At 36.6% G+C, this 27,338-nt stretch overlaps 1 protein-coding gene across 2 annotated transcripts in view; it reads right to left on the reverse strand.

The window, feature by feature from the left end:
• Nucleotides 1–27,338, reverse strand: part of PIP4K2A (phosphatidylinositol-5-phosphate 4-kinase type 2 alpha) — a 106,687-nt gene that overhangs the window by 12,906 nt on the left and 66,443 nt on the right. The window contains exons 4-6 of one of the 2 annotated variants that reach the window (XM_042043444.1): nt 20,207–20,359; nt 8,313–8,459; nt 5,609–5,647 (exon numbers count right to left, since the gene is read on the reverse strand). In XM_042043444.1, the coding sequence (XP_041899378.1) occupies nt 5,609–5,647; nt 8,313–8,459; nt 20,207–20,359 (339 nt within the window). The remainder of the gene's footprint in view (nt 1–5,608; nt 5,648–8,312; nt 8,460–20,206; nt 20,360–27,338) is intronic. The other variant, XM_042043445.1, reaches the window with a different exon arrangement.

Consider the following 27,338-nt stretch of genomic DNA (forward strand, 5'->3'; position numbering starts at 1 on the left):
AAAATAGCTGTAGGTCAGGTAGGTTTCCAAGTAAGTGTTTGATTGAAAAAGGAAAAAGACTAATTGTCCTAACAACCCAGAAGCAATTTCTCATCTAACAAAGGCAAAGTTTAGGTTTTAGGAGAAACATTGCACAACAGCCTTATTTTTTCTTTGGAACTAGTCACAACTCACATTATTTGCACAGCTAACCATGGAAAAATTTGGCTTACAATTTATAACTTTTGAAAACTATGTAAAACATCTGCCAAAAGTGAAGGTCCACACTCTGGACTTCTTTAACAGCAAATGGCCCACATACACTTTAATTTTTTAAAGTACTGGGCTCATCAGCATATATGGAAGGCAGTATTTGGAAAAAAATAAGGTTATAATGCTAAATATAGTTTGCAATAATTTGGAACAGGTGATTTTGAATTGAATCAAAAGTCTGGAATCATTAGATACACAAGATGGAAGAATAACTTCCTTTGGAAGGCTGAATTATGCAGCTTCTTGCCTCCAGTAGTTCTATGAGCTGGGTTCAATTTGTTGTACAAATTGCCTTGCCCTAGACAGTGGTTTCTATACAAACAAGGGTCTGCAGCTCCACTTGACATCACAGTATAAAAGGCAATGGAAATAGAGCTGTAACCCCAAAATAGGGCTTGAGGGGAAACACTGGAATGACTTTAACCAGTACAACAAGTATTTTTGTAGGAGAAAAAAAATTGTCAGGATGCTGTAGAATTAGCTAGGTATTCAAGCCTGCACCAAAATAGAAACTGTCTTTTTCAATGCTCAAGCAAATGCATCCAGAATTACCCCTAGCATTAATGTCTTCCTGCTGCAAAATGAACTTGCAACATATAAAATGCAACACAGAATTCCAGTTATTTTAAAAAATCTTTTAACACATGGAAAACAGACTTCTAAACAAAAATGAAACAAAACACCCCTCACCCCCCAAAACCAAACAGATGCAAACTAGTGATTTGTTTTGAAAAACTGTAATGGGGCTGGGTGTCATGAGAAGGCTAAATGCTGAAACCAAGACCCTGAATGTCTATTCCTGTCTTTGCAGTGTGATGTTTTGAAAGTTATAATCTCTGTACATTGCAACCTCGAGATTTATTTCACAGATAAATCTAAGACATTTCACAAGTCTGTTGTGTGAGATCAGCACATGAAGCTGACTGAAAACACTAATAAGATAAGTAAAAAAATGCTGTTCTGAAATTAGCAATTCTAAACCAGCAGGAAAATATAGCTCAGATTTTGGAATGATCTACCTTGAATTAAGTATTATGTAGTAACACCAAAAGTAAAAAAAAACTGAGTCAAGACTGAGTGATCCTGTTGCTATGCTCTGCTACTAAAGCCCTTCTTCCTTGGGTTATATTTTCCCCTCAGAAATCAGTTAATCACTATATGTTGTAATATATAAAGTAAAACACAAAGCTAATGTCTAGTGACAACTTCCAATCTAATTATCACAGCTAAGTATTCTGCACACAATTTAATTAAGATGTAACATAGCTGTCCACTATGGCAATCTTATTCCAAAAAGAAACTCAAATAGAAAATCCTTTGTTCAATTGTATTTACTACAGTTTTTCTGCATTTATGGTGATTTATGAAACAACACATGCTAAAGAGGTGGCAATGCAACCAGTTTTAGATAGTTTAAAAACATGTAATAATCTCTGAAATTGCTTGAGTAAGATGAAATGTGGTGGGTATCAGTTCAGTTAGGTTTTATTTTTCTTCTTCAAATTTCTTTCTAAGCTGCTCACTCACAAGCAACAGCTTAGATTCTATCAGTACAAGTAGACTCAGCTGTTACTGCTAATTTGATATTCTGCTGCAAGTACAGCATAATTGTGAGCAGCCAGACCACCAGGGGAGTTCTGCATTATCCTCGTTTCACTTAAGAGGGCAAAATTGTCCAAAGAATGAATAGAAAATGCCCACTATAATAAAAATTTTAAAAAAGTAGTAAAGCCTGAAAAATAAAAAGTAGCAGCTGTTAGAATTTGACAACTGTTGAAACATACTGTTCTTTCAAAATCCAAGGCATCTGTAAGTGCATGTTATGATACATGCTGCCAAACAAGTAATGACTTCATTATTGAAAGTATCATTTGTAACACAAATAAAAGGAATTGTGTGTTAAGGTGAAATTTGAAGGAATGGTGCTTGTTTCTGCACTGATTATCACGAAATATTGAAATGACAGTTTTCAGAGCTACTCATCAATATGTTAGGATATTAAACAGCTGAAGACAGTCAAACAGGAGGTAAACTGCAAACAGCATGGAAAAGGACCATTCTCAATCAGACTTTTCATCCTAAAAACTGATCTTAAAAAATGTTTGAATACTAACACCTATTTTACACTACCAAACGAAAGTAGAATCATATTTTTTTCTCCATTTTCTTATCCATTAAATATTTTTGCATATTTGTCTCTTGTTTATTAATTAAATAAAACTTTTAGTTTGATAGGAAGAAGACTTGAGAACATAAATTTCACCAAATTTGCCTTTACAAAATAATTTATCTAAGATTTACAGTCTGCATTAGAATGTGACTGAAAGACTAGGTCTTCTGTTTTCTGACTTCTGCAGTTTTAAGAGAAGTAAACATATTATTCTTGATATTCTGAAAACCATTTGATTACTTGAATGTTGTCATTTGAAACTCAATATTAATTACTTAAAAGCCCATTTAAAAACTAGCCATTGCCAGACATTTTAGCCATACATTTAGCACCAAAAGCTTCCTTTCTTTTATTACTCTCTGATGTGAATAACCATACCTTTACCATCATTAATTGAAATTCTATTAATATTAATGTAATTTCAAGATAATAAATTGATGATTTAGCTTGCATCTGGCTAAAAATTAGCTAATAATTTACTACACTAGCCAAGGTTTTCAGATTGTCTGGTTTTGTTTAATCGCTCAGGGCAATTTCTTCTATGAGAGGAGATGCCAAAATCTCTTCAGAGAATTTGCTAAAATGCCTTCCCCCCCCCACCCCCGCCCACCCCCTTTTCAAGTCAGATTTTTCCAGTTGTTTTCAAATCTTAAGATTGATTTGAGATTCTCATAGATAACATCAAAAGGTTTGAAATACTGACATCTACTTAAGAGAAAATGGAAGTAAAAAAACATGCTACAGGGCTCCACTTGCCACTCAGGAATAATGGACCATTTACATATTCAGGTCGAGAGTTCTCAAGGTCCTGAAATCAGTGGCACATGTGCAGAGATACATCTCATGACAGCAGCTCTTTAGCACTGCTCAGTTTCAGAACCAAACTTTTGTTGTCTGTTCATATAAATATACAACACCCTTTTTATTTAAGCCTAAAAACTGTGTGTTAGAAACATTTGAGTAGTTTGAGTAAATCTGTTGTCATGCCTACTGCAGGAGAGTCAGATCATAGTGATGACAAATGTTCTGAACATCTGCAATCCACAGGCAAAATGTATTCTGGCCCTTTCAAATCAAACAGCAGACTCCAAAACTTAAACAAAACCCATGTAATAAGGAAAATACTAATTTTCCCTTGCTTGAATCCCTAAGAGTCTCAATGTGTAAAATGTTGTTCCCTTTATGAACATAGAAGCCTACCCAATAATTCCCTCTCTTAGAAATCTTTGTTCTGAATGCAGGCTTGTCACTTCCCTGCTGCATTGCACTGGGGTTTTGAGGGGAATGATGAGGGACAGAAAGCTGTTCTGAAAGCCTCAGACTGTCTGCTTCAACATCAATAAGCATTGTGCAGTTCCATCCCCAAGAAATCAAACTATTAAAATAGCAAAATAAGAATTAGGGGGGTGAGGTTTTTATGTATATTTTTCAGAGAAGTACTCAAAATCAAAGGGAAGGTTCTAAATGTGAAGTTGATAAGTTATGGTTTCACATAAAATTTAGAGAATAATTGTTGTATGCAGTTATATAAAACTACGTAATTTCATTTCAACTTAGCTATAAGCTAATTCAACAGTAATTTTGCCATGAACTTACACAGGAGCAAAATTAAGGCACTGTTTCTTTGAGGTTCTCACGCAATGTATTAACTACAGTATATGTGCACTATTAATAATCTATTTATTATGAGGCATATTCCTAAGACTGCTCAAAACTACTTCAGTAAACATCTGTATAGTATCAGCTCCTGTATAGCTGACTATACATAATATCATTAAATTTTATGTTACTATTCCAAGCATTAATGCTGCAACCTGAAGCAGTCCCATCCAAATAATATCCTCCTCGTTTCTGTCAGATTATTTTAATAGTACAGCAGAGGTTTTCAATGACATTAGGTATTGTTTGCAAGACACTGAAGGGTTAATCCCTCCCCTTTAAAAACACTACAGTTGCACCACTAAACAAGAACAAAAACAGATGACAAGGAAAGAATGGAGACCATTCAAGACATGATCTTGAGGGCCTGGTACAGCAAAAGAGAGCTAATGCTGACAATTGTAGCTGCAGATGGCATGTGGGGTGTGGTATTGCCTACTGCTGGAAGAAGAATTTTAAGTGTTCCATCATGCCTTAGGAAAGGTGGAAAAACTTGGCACAGAGTTTTTCGTGCAGCAAGAACTGACAGCTACTGCATGTCCCTTACTTCTTAGTGCAGTTGTGTGATCTGTAGAAGACTCAGAGAGGCAGGTATGGTACAAATACTGCTTAGGAAAAAACCAAATTATCTGAATGGAATTTGGGGACAACATAAAATGAAGTCTCTTAAAAGCTGTTGAATGATCTCATGCTAATTCAGGAGGAATGTGCTTGGACAAATTAAGAAAACAAGGGCCATGGATTGTTAGACCTTACCCAAATTTGAGCTCTAAGAAGTCTTAGATGATGGAGACTATGTTCCACTTCCAATTATCTGCAGAATCTCCAGAGAAACCTCTCCTAAAATGCCATCTGGCTATTTTGCTAAAACCACAAAGAAAACCTGATTTTGAGAACATTAAATTTCCCAAATAAACTGAAGTTGGAGGTGAAGAAAAACAAAGCAACCTATTTCCTTTTAGAGCAAAGTTAGAGCAAAGAACTTTTCAGCCCAGAATTTGGGGGAGACTGTCTCTCATTATAGCTACATGTACATCCAAATCTGTCAGTCATTTGCTCATTTGTATGAACTTTACATACCCAAAGGTTCTCATAATACAAGGTGTGGTTCATCCTCGCATTCAGTTTAGAAGTGGTGTCCCATCACATAATTCCATTAACTGACATAGAGTATTCATAAATCTCAATATTAACAGAGGAAGAGAAAGAAGATGAAGCAGGAGAGAAGGGAACAAAGTTCTGATGTTTTCCTAGCACAGGGCAGGCCCTGAAGAAACTAAGAGAAGAGAAAAGGAAAAGGAGGAGGTAGAGGATTGGCTCACTTACCTCTGAAATTTCAACACCTTTGCAAACCAATATTCAAAGGTCTGCAGGAAATAGAGGAAAGATAAAGGAGGGCTAAGGTAGAACTCAAGAGGGAAGAATATGGCAGAAAAAAAGGAAAGGGACAGAACAGCACTGGTTATGTTTGTTCTGAGTCTAGCTATCAGGTTAATTAATTGAAAAAGAAACAGAAATGCACCATACCTTTTCTTTGTCACTGGCTTCTCGAGCCACAGTAGAGCCCTGAAACAGAAAAAATGGATCTAAAAATGTGCATATGTCAGAAACTAATTTGAAAATGTTATGATAACAGGTCAAAAAGTGGATGAACTGTATCCTTTTGAACTTGAGAAATGTTTTAAAGAAAGGTGATACAGTAGGTAGAATGACCAGGACTGCTGAACTGCTGCAATCATGTGAAGAAGATGCATCATGAGAGAAGAAAGATGGATTAAATCCTCAAATGCTCTACATCTATTGTCCTCCTAATTCCTGGAGCTTTTCCTCATCTCTCATCCTCATTTTGAATGTATCATGCTGGAAGTTCAGTTTGCTTGGCAGACTTCTCATCTTTTTGTGCCAATTTAGGTGCATGGATATGGAACAGCCTATTCTGTATAACTGTTCGGACATTTGTAATACACATTTGAAAAGGATGTCACACAATATAAACACAAAAAGTATTTAAAAGATCATAAAGTACAAACAAGAACAATGCATCTCACAGCAACATGTAGTAAAAAGAAGAGACCAACTGTGGATTCACAAGACTTACAGTGCTTGCCAAAGACATTTTGGATTTTTTTAATATTTATTTTATAGATTAAAATTAGTAGGCAATATGGTGCTTTCTGAATAACCTGGAGCTGACAAAAAAAGGACTGTATATGTTTCCTTACAAATTTCTTGGAGCAGGACCACATCTTTAAATACCCAGCATTTGTTTATCACATAATAGCACTGCAAGAAATAGTAACTACAAATATGGTAACTGGACACTGAAAGATTGCTAAATTAGCTCTACTGTTTTTTAGGCGTGCATTGTGTAAAGAAGTGCTGGAGTGGAGTCCTACTAGTTTAAAGAATGTGAGGATACCCAACCACATCCTTTTATAGCATGTTTTACTCTGTTTACAGAAAGAAACTTAGAAAACTCAGAAGGGATGAAGAGAAAAGATGTATGGGACAGTATCCCTTGGTTATTATGTATGGCCCAGCAAGCAGGGAGTTCATTGAATTATTCTCCACTGATAATAAAGCCTGGTAAAAGCCTAACGTTTTAGTTTACTCAGGAGACACTTTTTATATTGTCTTCTGTGCTCCAACAGACTATTAGGCCAGAAAAAAGATCAACTGAAAACCAAACTGAAGGAAAAGGAAAAAAAGAGTCACAATAGTAAAAATTAAGGAGGATGTAAAATTTGACACTTGGCAACAAAATGACATTGAAATCATCATAACAAAATGCATCCATGGCCAAGAAAATACCTTTGAAATCCTATGCTGATCTGTGGTCTTTTTTTCTCATATCTACAGAGGTAGAGACTTGCGCTACAAAGCGAGTTCTAAGCTGGTGTCAAAAATATTCCTGTACAAAAAAGGACTCTGAATCTACAACTGCAGATGCCATAGCAAAGAATATCAAGAAAAAGTAATTTATAATATATGCAGTGTCATTATAAATCTGTTCAGTGAAGGAGTTTGTCTTGAGGAATATGATATTGATGTTAAATTAGAATTGCATGAGAAGTTAAAGCAATGCTGTCCAGCTGGACAAACTGAATAGAGTACAGAAGCATTCACAGAGGTAAATAACAGCAAGAGCTGTTGACACCAATGTTAAGAACATACTGTATATAATTACTGTTTCTTTCTGTTGTGCTTTCATGCCCTTTTTAATGCATCTGGGCGTTGTGATGATCTAAATCACAGTTCTCTCAAATTAAAAGAAACAACTTTCTCTGGTAACAACTGCTGCCAATAATACTAAATATCAGAAAGTAAATTGTTGACAATCTGGAAATCAGTTCTTATAAATCAAGTTCAGTCAACTATCCAAGCAATTGCTAAGGAGACTTGACAGTAGAAAAGGATGGTGCACTACATATCATTATAAATCTCTTAATATAGAATGATAAATGAACATCTTAAACCAAGCTTGCAGATGCACTTAGTGGTGCATCAGCAACTTCAGCACATAGAAATGAAATGTATTAGAAAGAAGTAGGTTTCTAAGGGGATACTTTACCAAGGAAATTAAAATACAATCCCTTAGGTAGAAAGACTAAGACTACATTTTGGGTATTTGTTGTAAGCACTGTATATTAACTACTGTCAAAATTACAATGAGCAGATAAAGCTTCTGAAACAAAACTAAAACAGATCTTATGATAAAAGCAGATGTTTTGGTTTTTTAAAGACTCTTCTCCTTTTCACTTGAATTATTTTTAAAAAATAACATAAATTATTAAGCTTTTGCAATAGTGATGTACTTTGTTAGTAGCATTTATTGGCTTAAATGATGCTATTTAGTTGTTTTATAAAAGCCCTCTGTAGAATCAACTGTGGCTTTCCATAATGTTGATAAAAACCTATAAGAAGCAGAATTATCATTGTACTAGTGTGAAGGTTTTACCTTTAACCACTAGCAACATTTAGCAAACCTATTGGGCTAAACTGCTGTCCTTAAAAATGCACAAAACAAATAAATTTGTATAATGTCTATGAAACCATCCTTTAGTTTTGATAAACCTAGGTGTAGAATTAAATCAGTTATGCTGGCTCTTGCATAACACAATTTTAAATTAATTAAAATTCTGAGCAATATTCAAGCATCAGCATAATCTAACATTTATAGTAAAGATTTTCAGCTACTTTGTCAGTTATTTAATCAGCAGTTATTTCTCACCTTTAAATCATATTTTCTATAAACAGATAAACGATGGCTGAACACATTTCTTGTAACAACCATATATACTTCAACTCCATCAACAGTAAGCCGGTACATGCCCAAAAACTGGGGAAGAAGTGTATTCCCATGACACTCCACAATAAACTGCAGAATGAAAAGAAAACACAGAAATGAGGATTGACATATATTATATAAATCTATGTTTAGATTTTAGACATAAAATACCGCGAAACAACACATTTATTTGCTGAGCATCTGTGTGGTGACAAACCTTCAAAAAAATTATGCAAAACCAAACCCCTTCATCAGGAAGTTATTCTGCTTTTAGGCCAGTTTTTAAAAATGAAAATCTTGAACTGCTTAACTTATAACTCTTGACTTCCACAGACAATCTCACAGAAAGAGGAGACTCCATTTGACAGACCTTTTAACTCTTATGTTAACACAAAAAGCAAACCTAAGCAGATAGAATATTTGGTACTTATGTCAAAACCCAAATATTTTTTTTTAATATCACACTGCTGTAATTTGTACTGTGTTGTCCCAGACCATATTTAAATTGTATGTTTCTCCATTCTCAGTATTTGTTTATTATAATGAACATTTATGGTGTTGTCACCAGCATGGGGTATTATTTATTATCACCAGCTTTCTGCTAGTTCCTATGCGGTGGTTGCATTTCAGGGTCAATAGAGCTGAGCAATGAAGTGCAAATTCCCTGTATTTTTTTTATTTACAAATCCTTATATTTCCTTAAGGTCACTATATTCCATTACAAATGGGCTATTAACCTTGAAAAAATTTGCCACCTGCAACCTGCTTTTTTTTTTCTAATCACTTGCCTTACAAGTAATTGTTCTATTAGAAAGACCACTGGAGGAAGCAGAAAAAGAGGACACTCACTGATGATGAGAACTATTGAAGGATGAATTTTAATTCCCAGAATAAAAATGCCCATACTATATTAATCCTACTCAACCACATTCACTTATGTATTTTGTGGAACCAAGGAAAAGTTAAGCCACAATGATGCAAACCAGAAAAGGACTCGCCAGCTTTCCTTTCTGTTAGTACCAAGTCTCAAATAGAGGAACTTGGAGAAAATGTAAAAATTCAAGGCCCAAATAGGAAACATGAAATCTAGCCAACAGTCAGCTTTTAAATTTTCATTGAATACTGAAGCTGCTGTTTCTTTTGTGCCAAAGTGACCCAGTTATTAGAAACACAGAAGCATTTTAGAAGCATTTAGAACAAGTTAACTGAAGAAGCCATTTGAATTGTTTAACAAAGGCAGGTAGTATTTGGTAACAAATACTGTATGTAACAAAGCTCTCGGAATCCTGGAGATTTTGCAATTTTGGGTTCCTCTGCTAATTCTAAGGAATTTTTCTCACTAACTTTAAATGGGAATCTGCACATATCACAGACAGACTTTTTAATTGGCAAAATAAAAATAGAAAGACTTAAGAATCCTGAAACAATCCTGTCCACCAAGAAACAAAGGAAATGAACAACACAGAAACTGTTGACTGTGAATTGAACCTAATTTTGATTGACACATGAGCCCTGTTGAATCTTGCTGGCACATTTTGGGCTGTAACTCTCCTTTCTGTCTGCACTGGAGCTGCACTGGAGCTGTACTGGAGGTTCAAGCCCTGAAGCAGAGAACAAAGTCATGATGTAGTTGTGCCACTTCACAGCAAAGCACATCTAAGCTCAAACTGCCTCTGAATAGGCAAAATATCTTAAGGCGCTGTAGAGACTCAGTGAATACAAATCAGAATCTTAGGAAGGGAGTATGATTGTAATGCCCCAAAATGCAAACAAAAGCTTGGCAGTAAAAGGCCACAAAAGCAATGTCAGTCGTAAGCGGTGGGCAAAGATTGATCAGTTAGCACCTGATAAGATTTCTGTATTTAAAAGATACGGAAGTTTTAAGTTGGAGTTCTCAAATTGGAAGATTTTCAGTCATAGGGCTGTTAACAACATCATAAAACAGTTATAATACATTACAGGATACACAGCTTATTTTGACCATCATTTCTGTTAAAGATCCAATCATTAAAGTACTAATCCACACTAGCAAAAATACATTGATTTTTTTTATAAACATCAAGTACTTGGCATATATCCTAAATGTAAATACTTTTATAAAGCTTTATAAAAAGTAGGAAGGGTTGTTTCTACAAAAATATTTACTGACTTCTACTTGAAGATGATTATGTTCTACAAGAATGATGAAAATGAATCTAGCTTCTAACAAGAGTTTAGTGTCATAGAATTCATAGCTACTCAACTCTTTAATGGACCCAGCCATTCCTAATCTTACAGCTTTTAACTACAGAATTTGAATTAAAATAAATACTATTGTTCCAATTTTCCATATGAGGATCTGAGATGCAGAACCTTTATCTGAAATCATACAGAGAGTTTGTGCCATGTGAAGGAATGCCAGCTAGGCATCTTGAGTACCAGACTAGTAACCCCCTGCCCTTCCTCTCAGCTGTGACTGCCAAGTATTGACACTTAAACCACCCCTTCAACCCTAGCTGCTGCTAACGCTCAGATTTTAACCTTTCTGGTCCTGAGTGTACCCATCTGTAAAACGGCAATGCCATTAACAGAACATGAGCAACACACCCACTGTAATATCAGAAAATAAATTATTTGGTTAGCAGTACATAACCCCATCCCAGACTGTTCTGTATTATGCAATGAGGACAAAAAGGCCACTAATGAGAGTTGCCTCAGTACTATTTTTAAGTTAGGGTTTGCCATTTGCTAGCACTGTTGTTTCATTTTCATTGTGTGCAAACAAAACCTTCTGAAAGGGCAGTGTTACCAGAATGCAACACAAGACATGAAAAGCTCTGCTAGTACCACTCCTCTTGATAAAAAGGGACATGGCCATGTTCTTGCAGACTTCTAAGAGACCCTCTCAAAGCAGGCCAGGTACTGCACAGTTGTTTCCTATTTGCTGCTGACTGGGGACACTTGTGCCATTGCAATTTAAAGAAAAGCCTCTAAAATTATTTCAGTGCTTCCTATGACAGTATTTCTTATCCTGATGGGGGGACAAAGGAAAGAGGGAGGAATGCCACTTGCTTTCAGCATCTACAAGGTTGGTCTAGAACTTCCTACCTTTGAAACTATCAATCCCCCATATCTGCATCACAGAGGAGGCAAAACGTGTCATCTGTTTGGGTGGGAGTCCAGCAGGACTTGCACTGGTGACTGTGGTTGGCAGATTTTCAATTTGTCCATCTTGATATAAAGAAGTGGCAATTTAGTCACCTCAAGGTGCTTTTTAGGAATGATTTCCTGAAGTTTCCCACTCACAGCTGGAAAAAAAGTGAGCCTAGAAAATAAGCCAGTACATGCTTAACAGGACTGCTAAATTTCAGTGAAAGAAAAAGACCTTCACTCCTTTAATTTTTTCTGAAAAGAACGTTTAAACAATTGTACTACGCAGACTTGCTAAATAAAACTGTAATACTCAGCTAATACATTTAAAAGTCTTTATATGCAGTAACAAAATCCATCTTTTTTTAAATGAGTGTTGTAATAAACACCCCATAATTTTTTTTATTAATTCAGACAATTTTCATGTTTGTGCACAGCACGAGGACAATATTATCATTAACATAGTAAAGTAACATCAGCATATTGACATGTTTTATCAGCTGTGCAGCACAGGTTTCAAATAAGGAAATTTCTGAGCTCTCTTGAACCCCATGCTTCAAGTTGAAAATTAGGAAGAAATTCTTTATGACCCTATTTTCTCATTAATTTTTGTATAAATACAGTTTCAAGATTCCTTAGTAAGAATGAAATTTTTCCTATCTCATTAGCTTCTTCTTTCCGTATGGCAATGCTAGTAAGGTACATAAAAAGATAACATAATGCATACCATTTATTGGCAAAGAAGTTATACTACTTTTGGCTCTTTTTGGAAAAACAGTAAAATTTCTGTTTCTACCATTTCTCCTCCTCCACTTGGAGATCATCTGTGGAATGATTTGACATCAGTGAAGGTTAAATCTGAATTATATCTATCTTTGTTCTGTGTGAAAAGTCAACATTCCTATTTCTCACAGCCCTATTTTGCAAACATTAATTCAGAAATATACAACATGCTCATTCTCTGTTACCCCTTTATATATTATTTTCACAATTTTCTGTATCATGATTAAGGCAATTGTGCTTGAATTATCAAATGCTTTTACATGCTATACATGCACCTAGATACTTCCATTAAAGAAACTGAATAGCAAGTTACATAAAGATTTAAAACCATTTTGGACATTGTGCAGGCCTAGACACTGATAGTAATTTTTGCACTCAACTTTTTCTTTTATATCCTCTTGTCTGCAATCAGAAATATCCTTCACCAATATATTTTGTGCACAAACATTGGTATGTGGAATCACTCCCCTCCAAAAGGATTGAGAATTTGTTAAGAGTTATAAATATTCCACTTATTGCCATTTTCCTGTACCCTAATAACTGAATATTATGCATTGGGTACTTATGTGATAGGTATTGCAAGGATTAATTAGCCAAACTACATCACACACCAGAAAGTTACAGATTTTCAAGGCGTATAAAGCTGTTTTCTTCAAGTAAGCCATGTAAGAAAGTAATTTAATTTGAAGAAATATTCAATAAATATACAGGTTTTTATATACAAGCTCTGTGATTCACAGCCTTACACTTCACATTGTTTCAGACATGGCCAGTTGTTTTTACTTCGAAGTGCAGTGTAATCTCAATGTTACCACCACAGGTGACTATCCTGGGTGCAGATCTGTTACCAGGAACATTATACTTGTTATTGATGCAATTGAGTCACTGTGTGGACTAATCTCTTCTGAAAAGTGCTGTGCACAGCAGCAATAGCTTATATATACAAAACCCAATAAATACATAGAAAACATCTGCTGGTGAAACCCAGGCCTCAACAGAGCCAGTGCAGCCAAGTCCATTCTGCCATTTTGCGTAGTTATTTACCTATGAAATGTTGCATCTTTCAGGGAAGACTTTCAATGTGTTTTTTGGTTACAGTTCCAGTCTGTGTGGTCTCTTTGCATATCACCCCTCTGCAATTCCATCTGACAACCACTCTAATGAGTTTCTCATTTTCGGGGTCATGTCTTCTACGGGAAGAGTGGGCCTCATGGATGCAAGTGAAATGTAGACTGCTTGGATGAGAACACATACATTCTCATCTCTACTTTTTCTGCTTCTCCTGTTTTTTCAGATCAAAGATGCTTTACAAGTCAGTTATCTTTGCACAGGGCAGAGGATGTGTGTTGTGCTGCCTCTTGATTCTTACAAGAACTGCTGAAAGGCTTTTTTCAACTGCATTTCTTTGCAAACTTCCCAAAAATCTTCATCTCTTACTATTTCAGGACATACAGAGTCAGGGTCACCATTACATGGCATATATCCTTCTTCATTCATGTTTGTGTTTAAATAACCTTACATTATAGTGCCTTGCTTTGCCTTTTAACCTTTTCCCTTTTTTGTGATGCATATGGATGCAATTCATGAAGCAAAAGCAGGGATGGGGATTGGGAGGAAGCCACTGAACCTGTGCAAGCATTGATGTCGAGGGACGATGATACAAACTTAAATGTAGTTCTGCTTCAGCAACCTACCAGCTTGAGCAGCCCATGCCAGTGCAAATTCCTAGGCACCTAGTCCCCACTTTCTTTTCTGGGATATTCTCCAGCCTACGTTGTCACCAATTCTTTGACAAAATTGTTTGTAGTCTACTATGTTTTTCTGTTTCAATATTTATCTATTTATGATTTTAATTTTTCTCCTATGTTCCACACAACAATCTTCTGCTGTTCCTTGTTTCCTGTGCAGCCCTGAACTCTGTTCTTGGTACAATTTCCTCTATTTTCACCTGATTGCCTACATTTTCCCCCCTTTCATTTGCTTTCCTGTTTCTTTCATATTTTTTTCCCCTCCAGCAGCTAAGGTCATATTTTTCTGCTTTTGTTTTGTTTTGTATGCTGCCATTTCCCCTTTTTTGCTCATTCTACTCTTTCCTTCCATTCACTTCCCCATCACTCCACTATTTGCTGCCTTTAGTAAATGGGCAGTCCCTCTCCTTTACCACTATTCACTATTTCTGCTGTTGCCAGGGAGACAGGCAGTGCAATAGGTGTCAGTTCTGCATACAATTACCTGCGCAGGGAAGAGAACTGTGCCACCAACAGGAACAGCTGCCTATAGAAAACCTAAAGGCTACCTGCACTCATGAGGAGCTTTATGCTGAAGGTTTGTACGCTAACAATTCCCTCTTGTTCATCTGCTTTGAGAAGGCATCTCTTTTCTTTACTAAAGTTACTTGGGTGTCAGCGCTGAGGAATAAGTCATCCCTTTTGAAGTAATTTTAATGAAAAAGAAAGAAAGAGTTTAAAAGGTGTTGGTTTATCCAAGACACTAAAACTGCTTTCATTTATTTTTAAAAATTTCTATCCTGCCTATCATCTGTTCTCAAAGAGCACAGTACTCCTCTTTTAGACCAATTTACACCAATTTAAGATTTAAAACAAGTTTATGTCACTGGAAAGGGCAGGATGTCTTGATTCTGACATTTCAGATACTATAAAATCTACCTTCAGAATTTTACTCAACTGTTACTGATTTCTGCCTTTGAAAATAATATTTGTACTTTAGAAAATACCTACGAATACAGTAACATATACAATACATATTTTATATAAATTTATAAATTTTTTGCACCTGACAATATATGCAAAAGAAACAGATAAACATAACTTGAATATATGATGAAATAGAAAGTTTTCCTTTAGGAAGAAGCAGGCTATTACCCATTCCTTAAACAGGGTGAAATCCTGACAATACACTTATCACAGATGACTTCGCTGAACTCGCCCTTAACAATGTCAAGGGGAGCAGTAGGTTTAACTCCATTTTTCTGGTCCATTCTCTTGGGGTCAGGATCCTAGGTTAAAAACAAAATCGCACTAGATTTGGAGGTATTTCCAATGAATATTTGATTTTGCTCTCAAGTACTATTTAATATAAACATGCTTGATTAATTCACACAATTTTAAATGGCCCAACTAAATCTGTGAGCCCATACAGCAATAGTTTTCCTAATACTTGAAAATCTGACCCATTTGAGCATATCAATGCTTCTACTGCCTTTGATAAGTAAATGACATTCAGCTGAGTAACACCTAAGAGTGATGAGAAGAGTTCTACTAATAACTGACAACATACCAATAACACAAGCAGCCCAAACTGATTGCAAATTATCATTAAAATGTGACTAAAAGGAGTATTTCAAACTATGTATCAAAAAATATTACTGTAGTTAGAACCTGACTAGCATGGAGATTCACTTAAGAACCTAGCATGTCACATATGTATTTGTATTTACCATAACACTTCAAAACCTAACTCTAGGACATTTTGTCTTACAAATGTAGATAGAAGGCTGATCCATGCATGATGGACTTTATAGTCTAGTCATAAACCACAGGATGCTTTGCTGCTTTAAACATGGAGAAAGGCATTATTCCTCCTATTTGCTTAGTGGTTTGTTTTGCTTTTTTTCCCTTTTAACTTTGGGAAAGAAAATAATTATCTTTAGTGTTTCTACTCAATACTAAAAGTGTCAGACTCATCTGATGAGTTGACAGAAAGAGTCAGTGTTTAGACTGAAGTGTTCATCATCTGTCTGAGGTCGTGGGCCTGACTGCCACTAAAAAAAGGCATCATAAACAGGGAAATGAACTAATGCAACTCATCATTTTGGATAGCAAGTATAATTTACAATTGTCAAGATTATTATTTACAATTCAACAATTTTAAGTTGCAATCACTATGTATACATATGTGCTATTTCTATAACTTCTCCTGACACTTCTTCAAGCCCAGCTCACTTTCAGTTATTTACACATTTCTACCATGTAGCCCTAGGCTTGGAAATTATCTTTGATCAGATCGTCTTTGATGATTTAAAAATACCAATCTAGACTTGGGATTTTTAAACTTACAAGTGTCTACAGGCCATGAACTATTCCCACTCCTTTTCTAATCTCCTACATACACAGACTGTATAACTACAACCTCGGTTCCTCCAAGCTCCAAAGAGCTGACAGGTTATTATTACACCTTCACACAGATGGAGAGGGGAAGGACTAAAAGAACTGGATGGGCTTGGGAACTGTACCTCTCCATGATCTCCAGTTACTGATAAAATAACCTTTATTTCTACTTGCCAGTGGCACTCTACATGTCTTTATCTAACCCTCTGGTGACTTGACAAAAAAAATAACTAGTACTTGGAATTAGATTTTGGAAAAGCTGCTGTGCTACATTTCTCTGCCAATCACACAAACACCCAGATGCTTCATTGGTAGCTCTGTAGTTCAAAAAGGTGCAAGGAAAACAACAGCTTTTTTTGCAAATGCCAGGATGAAAACTGTTTTGGTGAATGAAGGACACATCCAGTCTCACACTTCCGCCTTGTGATGGTCCCCTCTCCAGCATCCTTAGTTTCAAGATAGATGTCTCCTTTGGTGTTTACTGTTAAGCAGTTCAAGCTGTCTTGGAAAATATTTGATAAGGCTTGTTTGGTCCCTAAGCAAGGACAAAGGTTCTTTCAAGGTCTAGAATGATTCTATCAGCCTGGTCCTATTAGCCTTAATAAGGAAACAGGTGAGTAAATATGATGGTTTAAATGAAACTTACACAGTTTCAGCCTGGGGAAGAAACCTGGAATGAATTTGCAGAGGGGAAAAAACAAAACCTGAAAGATCATCTGTCATAAATGGCATGAATTTCACTCATATTTATGTCAGAAGTAATAGAAGATAATTACTGCCTTCTTGGGCAGGTGAAAGAGGGTGCAAGATAATGAAAGTTTACAAGCCACTGTTCTTAATGGACAGATGATCTAACTTCAGTTCCTTTGGGGGAACAAGGGAGAAAAAGCCTAAAATTCACATGGATCACCTCTCTAGACTTCATGCACCTGAAAAAGGCTGTTTTTTCCAGGATGATCCTTGTACTACATAATTGGGTCTGCACACTCCCTTTCTCAGAAGGCCAAACCTTTCAAATACAGCTCTGCTCTCAAAGCAGACTGGCACAGGGTATGCTGCAGAGGCATGCTTCCAGAAGTTCCAAACCATTCCCAATCACACTAGGGCTGTGAAACACACTTAGCTCGGCCAGGAATTTTCACATATGTGGTGAGTGCTGCTGGCAATCAGTGAACTGAAATTGGAGAAAAGCTAGCTATCAGACTTTTCCCTAAAAATCCCATATTTGGTACTCTAGTGTGCTATTATTAACAATCAAGAAAGATACTGGACAGTAAGGTATGAAAATCAATAGAAGGAACTTGACACTTCCTCTGTTGGTGGAAAACAGGATGCCAAAATGAAACTGAACTCACGAGAACTTGTTTTATTAACAAAGATTTCTACACGAGTACCAGTGCAGCATCTGAAAAGTCTTGTACTACTGCAACTGTGCCATCCTACAGAACCACAGAGTTACATCCACACCAGTGAAATAGACAGGGTCTTGGCTTGTCTTCAGGCATCAGTTCCAGCTGGAATGGAAAAACTCACATCTAAATTATAAAGCTCCCCTCTAAAAAAAGGATGCTTATATTCAAACTCCTAAGTAGAAATATTAACTCACCTTAATTAACGCCTTTGTTCTTGCCCAGAATTATTTGGGAGATAGTGAACTGGCCCAAATCAAAAACACAGTAGGGACCATTAATGAGCTCAAGTGCCAGTGGATGGTGTCTGACATTGCATTGTTTGCTAGCAGAAAGGTAGGCTAAGGCCAGTCTGTGTGGGACAACTTGGTCAAGGGAATTATTAATACCTTCCCACCAGGATAATGGGAGTTTTCTAGACTTTGAAAAGCAAGTGAAGATAAGTTTCACATGCCTGAAAAACATCTAGAGAAATGGGAGGACAAACTGCTGTATCTAGTGATCCCAAGCATTCAATTTCCAGCAGCAACACAGAGGACACTGTGTTAGCTGTCATTACAGCTCGTGGATTTAATGTAGGTCTTGTTCAGTACATTGCTGAATATACTGAAATGAATTTATTTCAATAAAAAGTCCAGCTATTGAACTGTCTTTGTACTTGAGTGCTTCTGTACTTACAGTTTTGTACAGTGCTTTCAAGTTCCGAGACACGAAGAAATACAAGTTGTGTCTTTATGAATCTCTTGGAGGCACCAATGAGAGCTTTTTTACATGAAAGATTTTCCAGTATAAAGTGAAATTAGGTGCCTGGTAGAGGTAAATTTCAGATCATTTTTCCTTGTAACCTAGCCTAATATGAACTCTGACGTTGGAAAGCATTAATGACAAAAGATTCCAAATTATTAAGTTAATTCATGTTAGCACTGGCTTCATTGATAGTCTTGAAAGATTACTGTTTTGAAAAGCAAAACGACTTTTCAGCTGGATTGAGTCTCAAAATCTGTATCATTAATAGCAGCTTCTAATGCCAAACATGAAACAGACTAAAACTTTGATTCTGCTGTACAGCTTCACAGATCAAACCCTTTCAGCTCAAAACTAAAATGATAAGTTTGAAAACTCACTTTAAAAAAAAAACCCAAAATACTATTAGATAATGGTTTAAAAATTTCTTTGGTAAAACTGTCATTAGAAGATGTCTTAAGAATATTTCTGAGAGTAATATTTCTTCACATTAGAAAAAACATATGATGGTCCTACATGTTATTTAAACAGAAGAACACCACAGGAAGAGAGAAGAGTTCACATCTAACTTCCTTGAAGGCTTCCCAAGGTACTCTGGACTTGGAAGGCCTTCAGAGATCTGACTTGGAGATTTATAAAGATGGGTGGCAATACCTTCAGTTCCAAGCACCCTGAAAGAATGCTTCGGCCTCCCGCTTCAGAAGTTAAAAATGGTTTTACAAAAGTAATGTATTAAAAAGAACCTACTACAAACAAGAACATTGCAGAACAAAAAATAAACCACCTAAACAACAATAAAAAAGCCCAACCCCAAAAGTCCTTAAGTCTTTACCTGGAATTCCAACTCACAGAAAAGAGAAGGAAGATGGAAAGAGGGACTAAACCCCCTTCCTATTATGTAGCATATTTTAGGTGATTTTTTAGAGGCTTTTCTGACTTCTCCAGCTTTAGAACTTATTCAAACATGTAGGACTAAGAAAACTAGCACTGATTTTATTAAGGCTTTCTGTAATTCCCAGGTTCTGCTCTCCTCTGTGCCAACCAGACAAACTATACACCAGCACAGTATGGCAGCTATCAAGGCTGATTTGAGGGATCTCCACTGTTCATTTTTAACTTTACTGTTGTGTATGAAAATTCACATTATCAAAACCAATTTTTTTAATAGTAGGAATTTTACATTAATCATATCCAATTTTAATTTCTTATATAATACAACTTTATTCCTTTGAAATCTGTTGTGAAACACACAACATTCACTGATCATATTAGAAAGAAGAGGTCACCTGCAGCATTTATACACATGTACACAGATATCTCCAAGCAAGCCCAGAATAAAGTACCTTCAGGCCTGGGAGTCCACTAGCCAAAAGAAAGACCACCTTCTTAGTAAGGCAAAGGACCTCACAGCCTCCAAGTTATCTTTATCATGTAGACATATCTTTTTATGAAACGCTAGTGCAGATATTTAGAAAAGTCCATCCTTGTGAATTACAGACATACAATAAATTGCTGATGCAAACAGGAAAAAGTCTGAAGTGATTCTTTTTCCATAATTATTAATTTAAAACTTTTAAGACTAAAAGAGATTGGCATTATAATATTTAAGACGACATCCCACACCTTGGTAGAGTTCATATATTACCTGATGGTACTTCTTCAGTATGTTGTGCATTTCTGCTACATCTTCACTTGTTATAGTTTTGATGATATATCTTTTGTCGTAAGATGTATGAAAGCGGGCACCACTGCGTGCTTGGGAATCATTGGCAAGGGGTGCACTTCTTGTCAATGAATTCTGTCAATCGATTTAAAGCAAAAAAAGCATCACGTCAGACAAAAGTATGTAACTTTTAATTAGAGCAAATATAAACAATTTACATTTAATTAAAAATATTTTTCAATACATAAGCACCAAGCTGAATTCCACAAAGCATGTATTCACAGACTACATTATCTTGAGAAAACACTTCAAAAATATTCTGACAAGAAAAGCATATTTGAGGAGGAAGGTATTGCTCATCAGTGGTTCAAAACTCATTCTCAACATTTAATGAGAATTTACTGGACTTTGATACGTATGCATTACCAGCTTTTGGGAATACAACATACACTAACTAAAAATCCAGAAGGAACACTGCGTTACACCACAATAATTATAAATAGAGGATTCATCCATAATTACAGTTTCACTTTAAAACTAGGAGGATTTGCTCTTGAAACAGTGTACATAACCAAGATCTGTTACATAACCAAGACCACAGTTACATTTCTGAGTTCTAGCACCAGAGCTATTCCAATGATTTCATATATAGAGTTAAGCAAATAGTATTGTACAATACCTCCTTTTGTAAAATAGACCTACCTCCATACTGTCTCAAGAGGGGAAAATTAATTAATGACTGTATAGCATTTAGAAGAAAAACTGCCAGAGATTAGGAACTATTTTTAGAGTGAAGTTTAAAATTACTGGCGCTTGAACAGAAGCAGGAGAAGCCCTCTGCTTTTTTCAGAGAATAAGTAGTATTCAGGTAACATTTCTTTATCTTTATAAAAACAAACAAAAAAATCAGGCTAAGTATAACAACTTGTTTTTGCCTGGAAACATCTTTCTTTACCAGTAAGAACTTACGCCAATTGTTATCTACTTGAATTGCACTTAAAAATAAAAATAAGCAGCAACACACATGAGAAAACAACCATGTTCTTGGACCCCTCGTGTATTTCCATAAATATGGACATACTCTGAAAAGGTTAAACAAGTTAATTATAGACTACTGGAACACTTCTATGTTTATAAAACAAACTTGCAGTAACCATCTGGTATATCCCTACTCACAGCAGAAAACCCCAGCTCCTCCTATCGTCCCTCATTGTACCATGCTGCACAAACAGCTCTTGCTAAACTGAAATACACCTCCCCTCTTTCCACATTCACACAGCATAATGTTCTCCTTGCTAGGTGAAAAGCCATTTTATTTTTAAAGATAATTTAAATAAAATTTTATATATAAATGCAAACATTGCAGATTCCTAAACAGCAAAAGTTCAGCTCCAACAGTTACAGAATTAATGTTTGTGTGGTGTGGTAAGGCACCATGAACTAAGTCACAAAACAGATTTACACTGGAAGAATAATGATGCTTTGAGAGAGTAATTACCAATACATTTCATTTACCACACTCAGGTACCAAGCCAACACAATTTTATTTTTGTAAGACCTATATTTTATTTGGAAGTTTTAACCATTGTTAAACCTGTTCACACACTCTATGGACTTCAGCAGGAGCTGGACATGCAGATTCAACCCCTGCGACAGAAGGTCAGTAATTATTATAAAGTAATAACCTCAACCAAGAAGTTTGGGCAACTATAGCCCCCAGTTTAAGAAGACACTTGAACACATACAATTATGTCTCTGTATTTTGGAGATCCATTGATTTCAACAGGCCTTCAAGCATTGCTAAATTTATCCCAACTGCGGGGTGCTTTCTGAAATCAATTTAACATGAAATAAAACCATTTTCCCACAAGGTTACCGAGTTCAGCAGAAATACTCAGGAGTAGCAGGAATAACAGTAAATCACCTAAAAGCACACAGCTCTACAAGGGCTTATTAGAATGAAAACCTTAATTATGACATGTAGGAGAAATAAATCTTTTGCTCTTCTTCCTGTGTATTTCTAGGCTTGTACAATGAACTAGAATAATTACTAACATCTATGATAAAAACTGACATCTTTCTCCATTATTCTCTCTATTCACTAGTGAAAGAAAGGATGGGGGTGCTTCCCTAAGGTTTATAAATCAACAATTTTCCTAGACTAATCAGAACAGAGCTTTAAGGACACCACTGCAGACACTGCAGTTCCTTCTCTGCACTGGCTTTTGGACAGCAAAACATTTTAACAGATGTAAGTCCTGATACACCATCACCTCACATGATATTGAAGACAGTAGAGAATTTAAGTATTACAGCAGTTTTCTTTGCCTGTTTTCAGATGTTTTCTGTTGAAATTAATTTCCCGCCACTTCACCACTGAAAAGTTTTTATGTACTGAAGTCTATTCAAGGGAACAAGTATCATAAACCAATTAAATTTTCTTAATGCTACACTTGATACCAGTACTCCATTAATTTTCAAATTGAATTGTGGAGTTAGTGGTAGAAACCCTTTCTTTATGCTCTACAGTCAGAACTTGGTTTCTTTTCCAGGCCTATATTTAATAGTTCAAGATGAAGAGCTGATAATAGAAGTTAAAAACCAAAAAAAGAGGATAAATTCAGTTGCCTTCATCACAAATTGGAAATACAATGTAATATAATAATTATTTTTAATTTTTAAAACAGTGAATGCATGGGTAACCATTAGTGTATGTAGTGAATTAAACTACTGCTAAGTTATTAGGCTATAATTCAGTTAGTAATAAGAAAGGCTACTAAGTAATTACTTGTTATTGTTCTCAGCATAAAAGGGTATGTTATTCTGAGGTTAACTATTGCAATAAAGCAGCAACCACAGTCTTCTGAATGTATTTTTCCCACAGAACTTTAGTCTTCAAACTCTAATCCAAATAATATAAACCTTGAAAGCAATTAACCTGGCAAGAGATTTACGTTATTTAGCTATAAAAAGCTACAAAAGAGGGTATTGGCTAGTCTGCCATGAACATCTGAAGGAGGAGAAGGCAGCAAATGTGAAGGACCTGAACTCAAAGTTTCAAATACTCTTAAGGTGTATTTTAATATGCTTCATGAAAACATTTTCATATTTAAGTAAAATACAGGCCTGGGCTGTACTGGGTATGAAAGAGATGCCAGTTGACTGGACATTAGAAAACATGATGCCCATCTGCAAGAAGATCCAGGGAACTACAGGCCTGTCAGTCTGACCTCGGTGCCAGGGAAGGTCATGGAGCAGATCCTCTTGAGTGGCATCACATGGCACGTGCAGGACAACCAGGGGATGAGGCCCAGTCAGCAGAGGTTTGTGAAAGGTCCTGCTTGACTGACCTGATCTTCTGAGACAGGGTGACCTTCTTAGTGGTTGAGTGAAAGGCTGTGGATGTGCCTACCTGGACTTCAGGAAACCCTCTGACATCAATTCCCACAGCATCTCCAGCTCAAGGCTTGGCTGGATGGGTATAAAACTGTCAGGAAGCCAGGCCCAGAGGGTGTTGGTGAATGGAGTTACATCCAGCTGGTGCCTGGTCACCAGTGCTGTTCCCCAGGGCTCGGTGCTGGGACCAGTTCTGTTTAATATCTTCATCAGTGATCCAGATGGGGGGATCAAGGGCACCCTCAGTCAGTTTGCAGACACACTGAGCTGGGTGGGAGTGTTCATCTGCTGGAGGGCAGGAAGGCTCTGCACGGGGATCTGGACAGGCTGGATTGATGGGGAGAGGCCAGAGCTCTGAGGTTCAACAAGGCCAAGTGCCTGTGCCTGCCCTTGGGTCACAACAACCCCTGCAGTGCTACAGGCTGGGGACAGAGTGGATGGAAAGATGCAAGCTGGAAAAGGACCTGGGGCTGCTGGTCAACAGCAGCTGAACATGAGCCAGCGAGTGCCCAGGTGGCCAAGAGGCCAATGTCATCCTGGCCTGGATCAGCAACAGTGTGGCCAGCAGGACCAGGGCAGTGATCGTTCCCCTGTACTTGGCACTGGTGAGGCCACACCTCAAATCCTGGGTCCAGTTCTGGGCCCCTCAATTCAGGAAGAGCACTGAGGTGCTGGAAAGAGTCCAAAGAAGGGCAATGGAGCTGGTGAAAGGTCTGGAGCAGAAGTCTGATGAGGAACAGCTGAGGGAGCTGGGGGGGTTTAGCTTGGAGAAAATGAGGCTCAGGGGTGACCATATCGCTTTCTACAACTGCCTGAAAGAAGGCTGCAACCAGGTGGGACTCAGTCTCTTTTCCCAGGTAAAAAGCAATAGGACAAGAGGAAATGTCCTTAAATTGCACCAAGGGAGGTTTAGATTAAGTATTAGGAAATATTTCTCCACCAGAAGAAATTAATAAAGCCGTATTTTAAATCATCTTGAGAAAACCTTGAAAAGACACTGACTTTTTACAGATGCCTGTTTTTCCAGCAGTAGCTTTTTTCCCCTAATGAAAATTTATTCTGCCTGATTGCTAACTATAATGAAAGTCAATTTGCAAATACAACTATCATACCAAAAATGTCACTAACAAGAGAATATAATATATATCTGGATAATGATGTAGCTGCACTTTACTTTTTCTTAATGTTTTAATGGGTTACAAATAGTGATACATTTATTTTTTAGTAGATGGCTACTGTATTATGAGTTATCTATATCAAGATTAATTAAGAATGCACACAGCTATCATTTTACCATGCATATTAATTTGTCAGAATAAACCAACCAACTTTATGCTAAGCAGCATCTTTCCATACATGCACAGATAACCCAAGTGCCCTCTCTACAATACTTTGACTCTAGTAATAAATTAAGATCAGATGTTTAAACATTAAACATGTTTAAATAAAAACAATTAAATAATTAAATCTAATTAAATAACCTCTTTGATACTTTATTTTTACTAACTCCCCACTCTTGCGATAAGTCTCTCAGTACAATGCACTTTTCAGATACAGAATGTAGTTACTTCGAGCTTTAAAAGCATGTGGAACATTGAAGACATTTAATATTACTGTTTTCTGTGTTTTGTTTTGATACGTGCTCAAGTTTGTTAAATAAGCACAGTTTAAAAAGCAGAAAGATAAATCTAATTATATAATATTGTGCAATTACTGGTAATTGCCACTTTGTATTGATAAATACACAGCTAAGTTTTGTATGTAGATTATTTTATTTGTAATGGTTAATTCTCACTTCTGTGAGCAGAGAAAAGTTCAAATTCCTTCTAAAGTAAAGCTTCCAGGTACCTTGCAAAATACCCTGTCTCTCAACTATACTAGTTACATTTGTTCATAGATAGAAATCAGTCTTCAGTAAAATACATCTACTGTTGCCTGGTGATGACAAAAATGAATCTTTAAGTAGAGAGATGACAAGAATTGGCTTGCACTGGTAAATCATCATTAACAAGTAAGATCAGGAAACAGCTTCACTGAAAGGATCAAACTAGGAGATTTTAGGGGCTTCAAAGAGGAAATTATATGGCTCTTTAAATCCACTGTGATTCTTCCCTTTTGATGTAGGTGAAGCTAACTTACTGTTGGACTCAGACTGTTCAGGCATCTCATGGAGCCAAACACTAACAAGTTAATAATACATATATTGGAATTGAAGAGATTCTTCATTAGAAAATGTTTCTTTTGTAAATTAAGGCAAAAAACAGCCAAGAAGGTCCCACACTCAAGCCGCTTTGAAGCGCAGCCATTAGAAAACCTATAACCAGGAAGAAATATCAGAAACACCACATGTGGTATCAAATTTCACTTTTAAGTTAGGCTTTAGATATATTCAGGTAAGTAAAAAAGTTTAACTTATTCTGGGGTTATCTTGTGCAAGTTTTTATGTCAATGAAGTTTATCTTAATGCAGACAATAATAAGAAAGTTATGCAGTAGTGCTCATTAGACAGACTAAAGATACCCATTTATTTGAATTGTACTATCCTGTTGTTCAGACAGCTATTGGACACAATGTATAGACTTTTCTCTTACTGTTGAATGCATTTTTTGAGATGATACATGGTAGAACATTCCTGGGATCCAGACAGCTTTTGCCAGGACACAGATAAATTTCAGTGATGATTTGTAAAAAAAGTAAGAAAGATAAGTTGCACTGTAGACATCTGTGCACAAATTCGTTGGAAGCAAAGCTAATTGAACTAAAGAGACTACTGTAGGGCTTTTCCTCTGCTTCCTTGTGTCCAGCAGTAAACTCAGTTAAGAGAGACCCACTGGGATCCCTGGCAGCAGTATCTCCTTCTTAAGTGCAGCATCTCTAGTGGACTAGGAGGAAATAAATAATGAAACTTAAGCATCTCCCTTTTCCAAAAGGAAAATATAAACGGGGTTGAGGGAGGGGGAAAGGAGAGACATGGAGAGAGAGATCATGGCAAATACCAGATTGAATTCCCTCTGGCTCTGCTTCTTAATTAGGGGAAGACTAAGTGGAATATGAACAGATGGGAAAAGAGCCACTCCTCACTTAGTACAGACATATCTATGAGCCACAAAGCGAGAAGAGAGAGGATATTCTTCAGATGGAGACAAAAAATGCCCAACTCTTACCCTCCAAGAGACACAGGTTTGATGATCTAACAACCTTTGTATCATTACTTTCTGCTACGACACAGCACTTCCCTGCCATGCCAGGAGCCAGCAGAGCATGTGTCTAGCTGTACAATGTTGGAGGCACTAACCCCATTAAGTTAATAAAAATCAGCTGCTTATACAATAGCATTAGCGACCTCAAAATTCAAAGAAACAAGGGTCAGACTGCCCTGTCCTCTTCAGATTTTCCCAGCCTTCCCCAACTCTTCCACAGTGTGCCTTGGTTCTCTGGCACAATTAAAACATCTGTCAGCCACGCATACCCTGTTCCACTTAACAGCTTCACTTAGCAACTCACTGCAAGTCTCCTGCTCCGAGTGTGCGTGTTCTGCCAATTCCCGATTCACTTCTCATTTTGTGAAGTTTTAATCTTGTGCCTGCTGGTTTTTTGGTCTCAGGAGAAAGAAAAGGTTTTGTACTTTTAAAGTGTGAATACTTTCATGAGGTCACTTAAAGACTACGCTAAATTACTTGTGTAATTACTTATACAACTGAAGACACATTTAACATGC

The sequence above is a fragment of the Corvus kubaryi genome, unplaced genomic scaffold, assembly GCF_017639235.1.
Source record: "Corvus kubaryi isolate FWS band 111438036 unplaced genomic scaffold, C.kubaryi_AGA036_p1.0 37398, whole genome shotgun sequence".
NCBI lineage: Eukaryota > Metazoa > Chordata > Aves > Passeriformes > Corvidae > Corvus > Corvus kubaryi.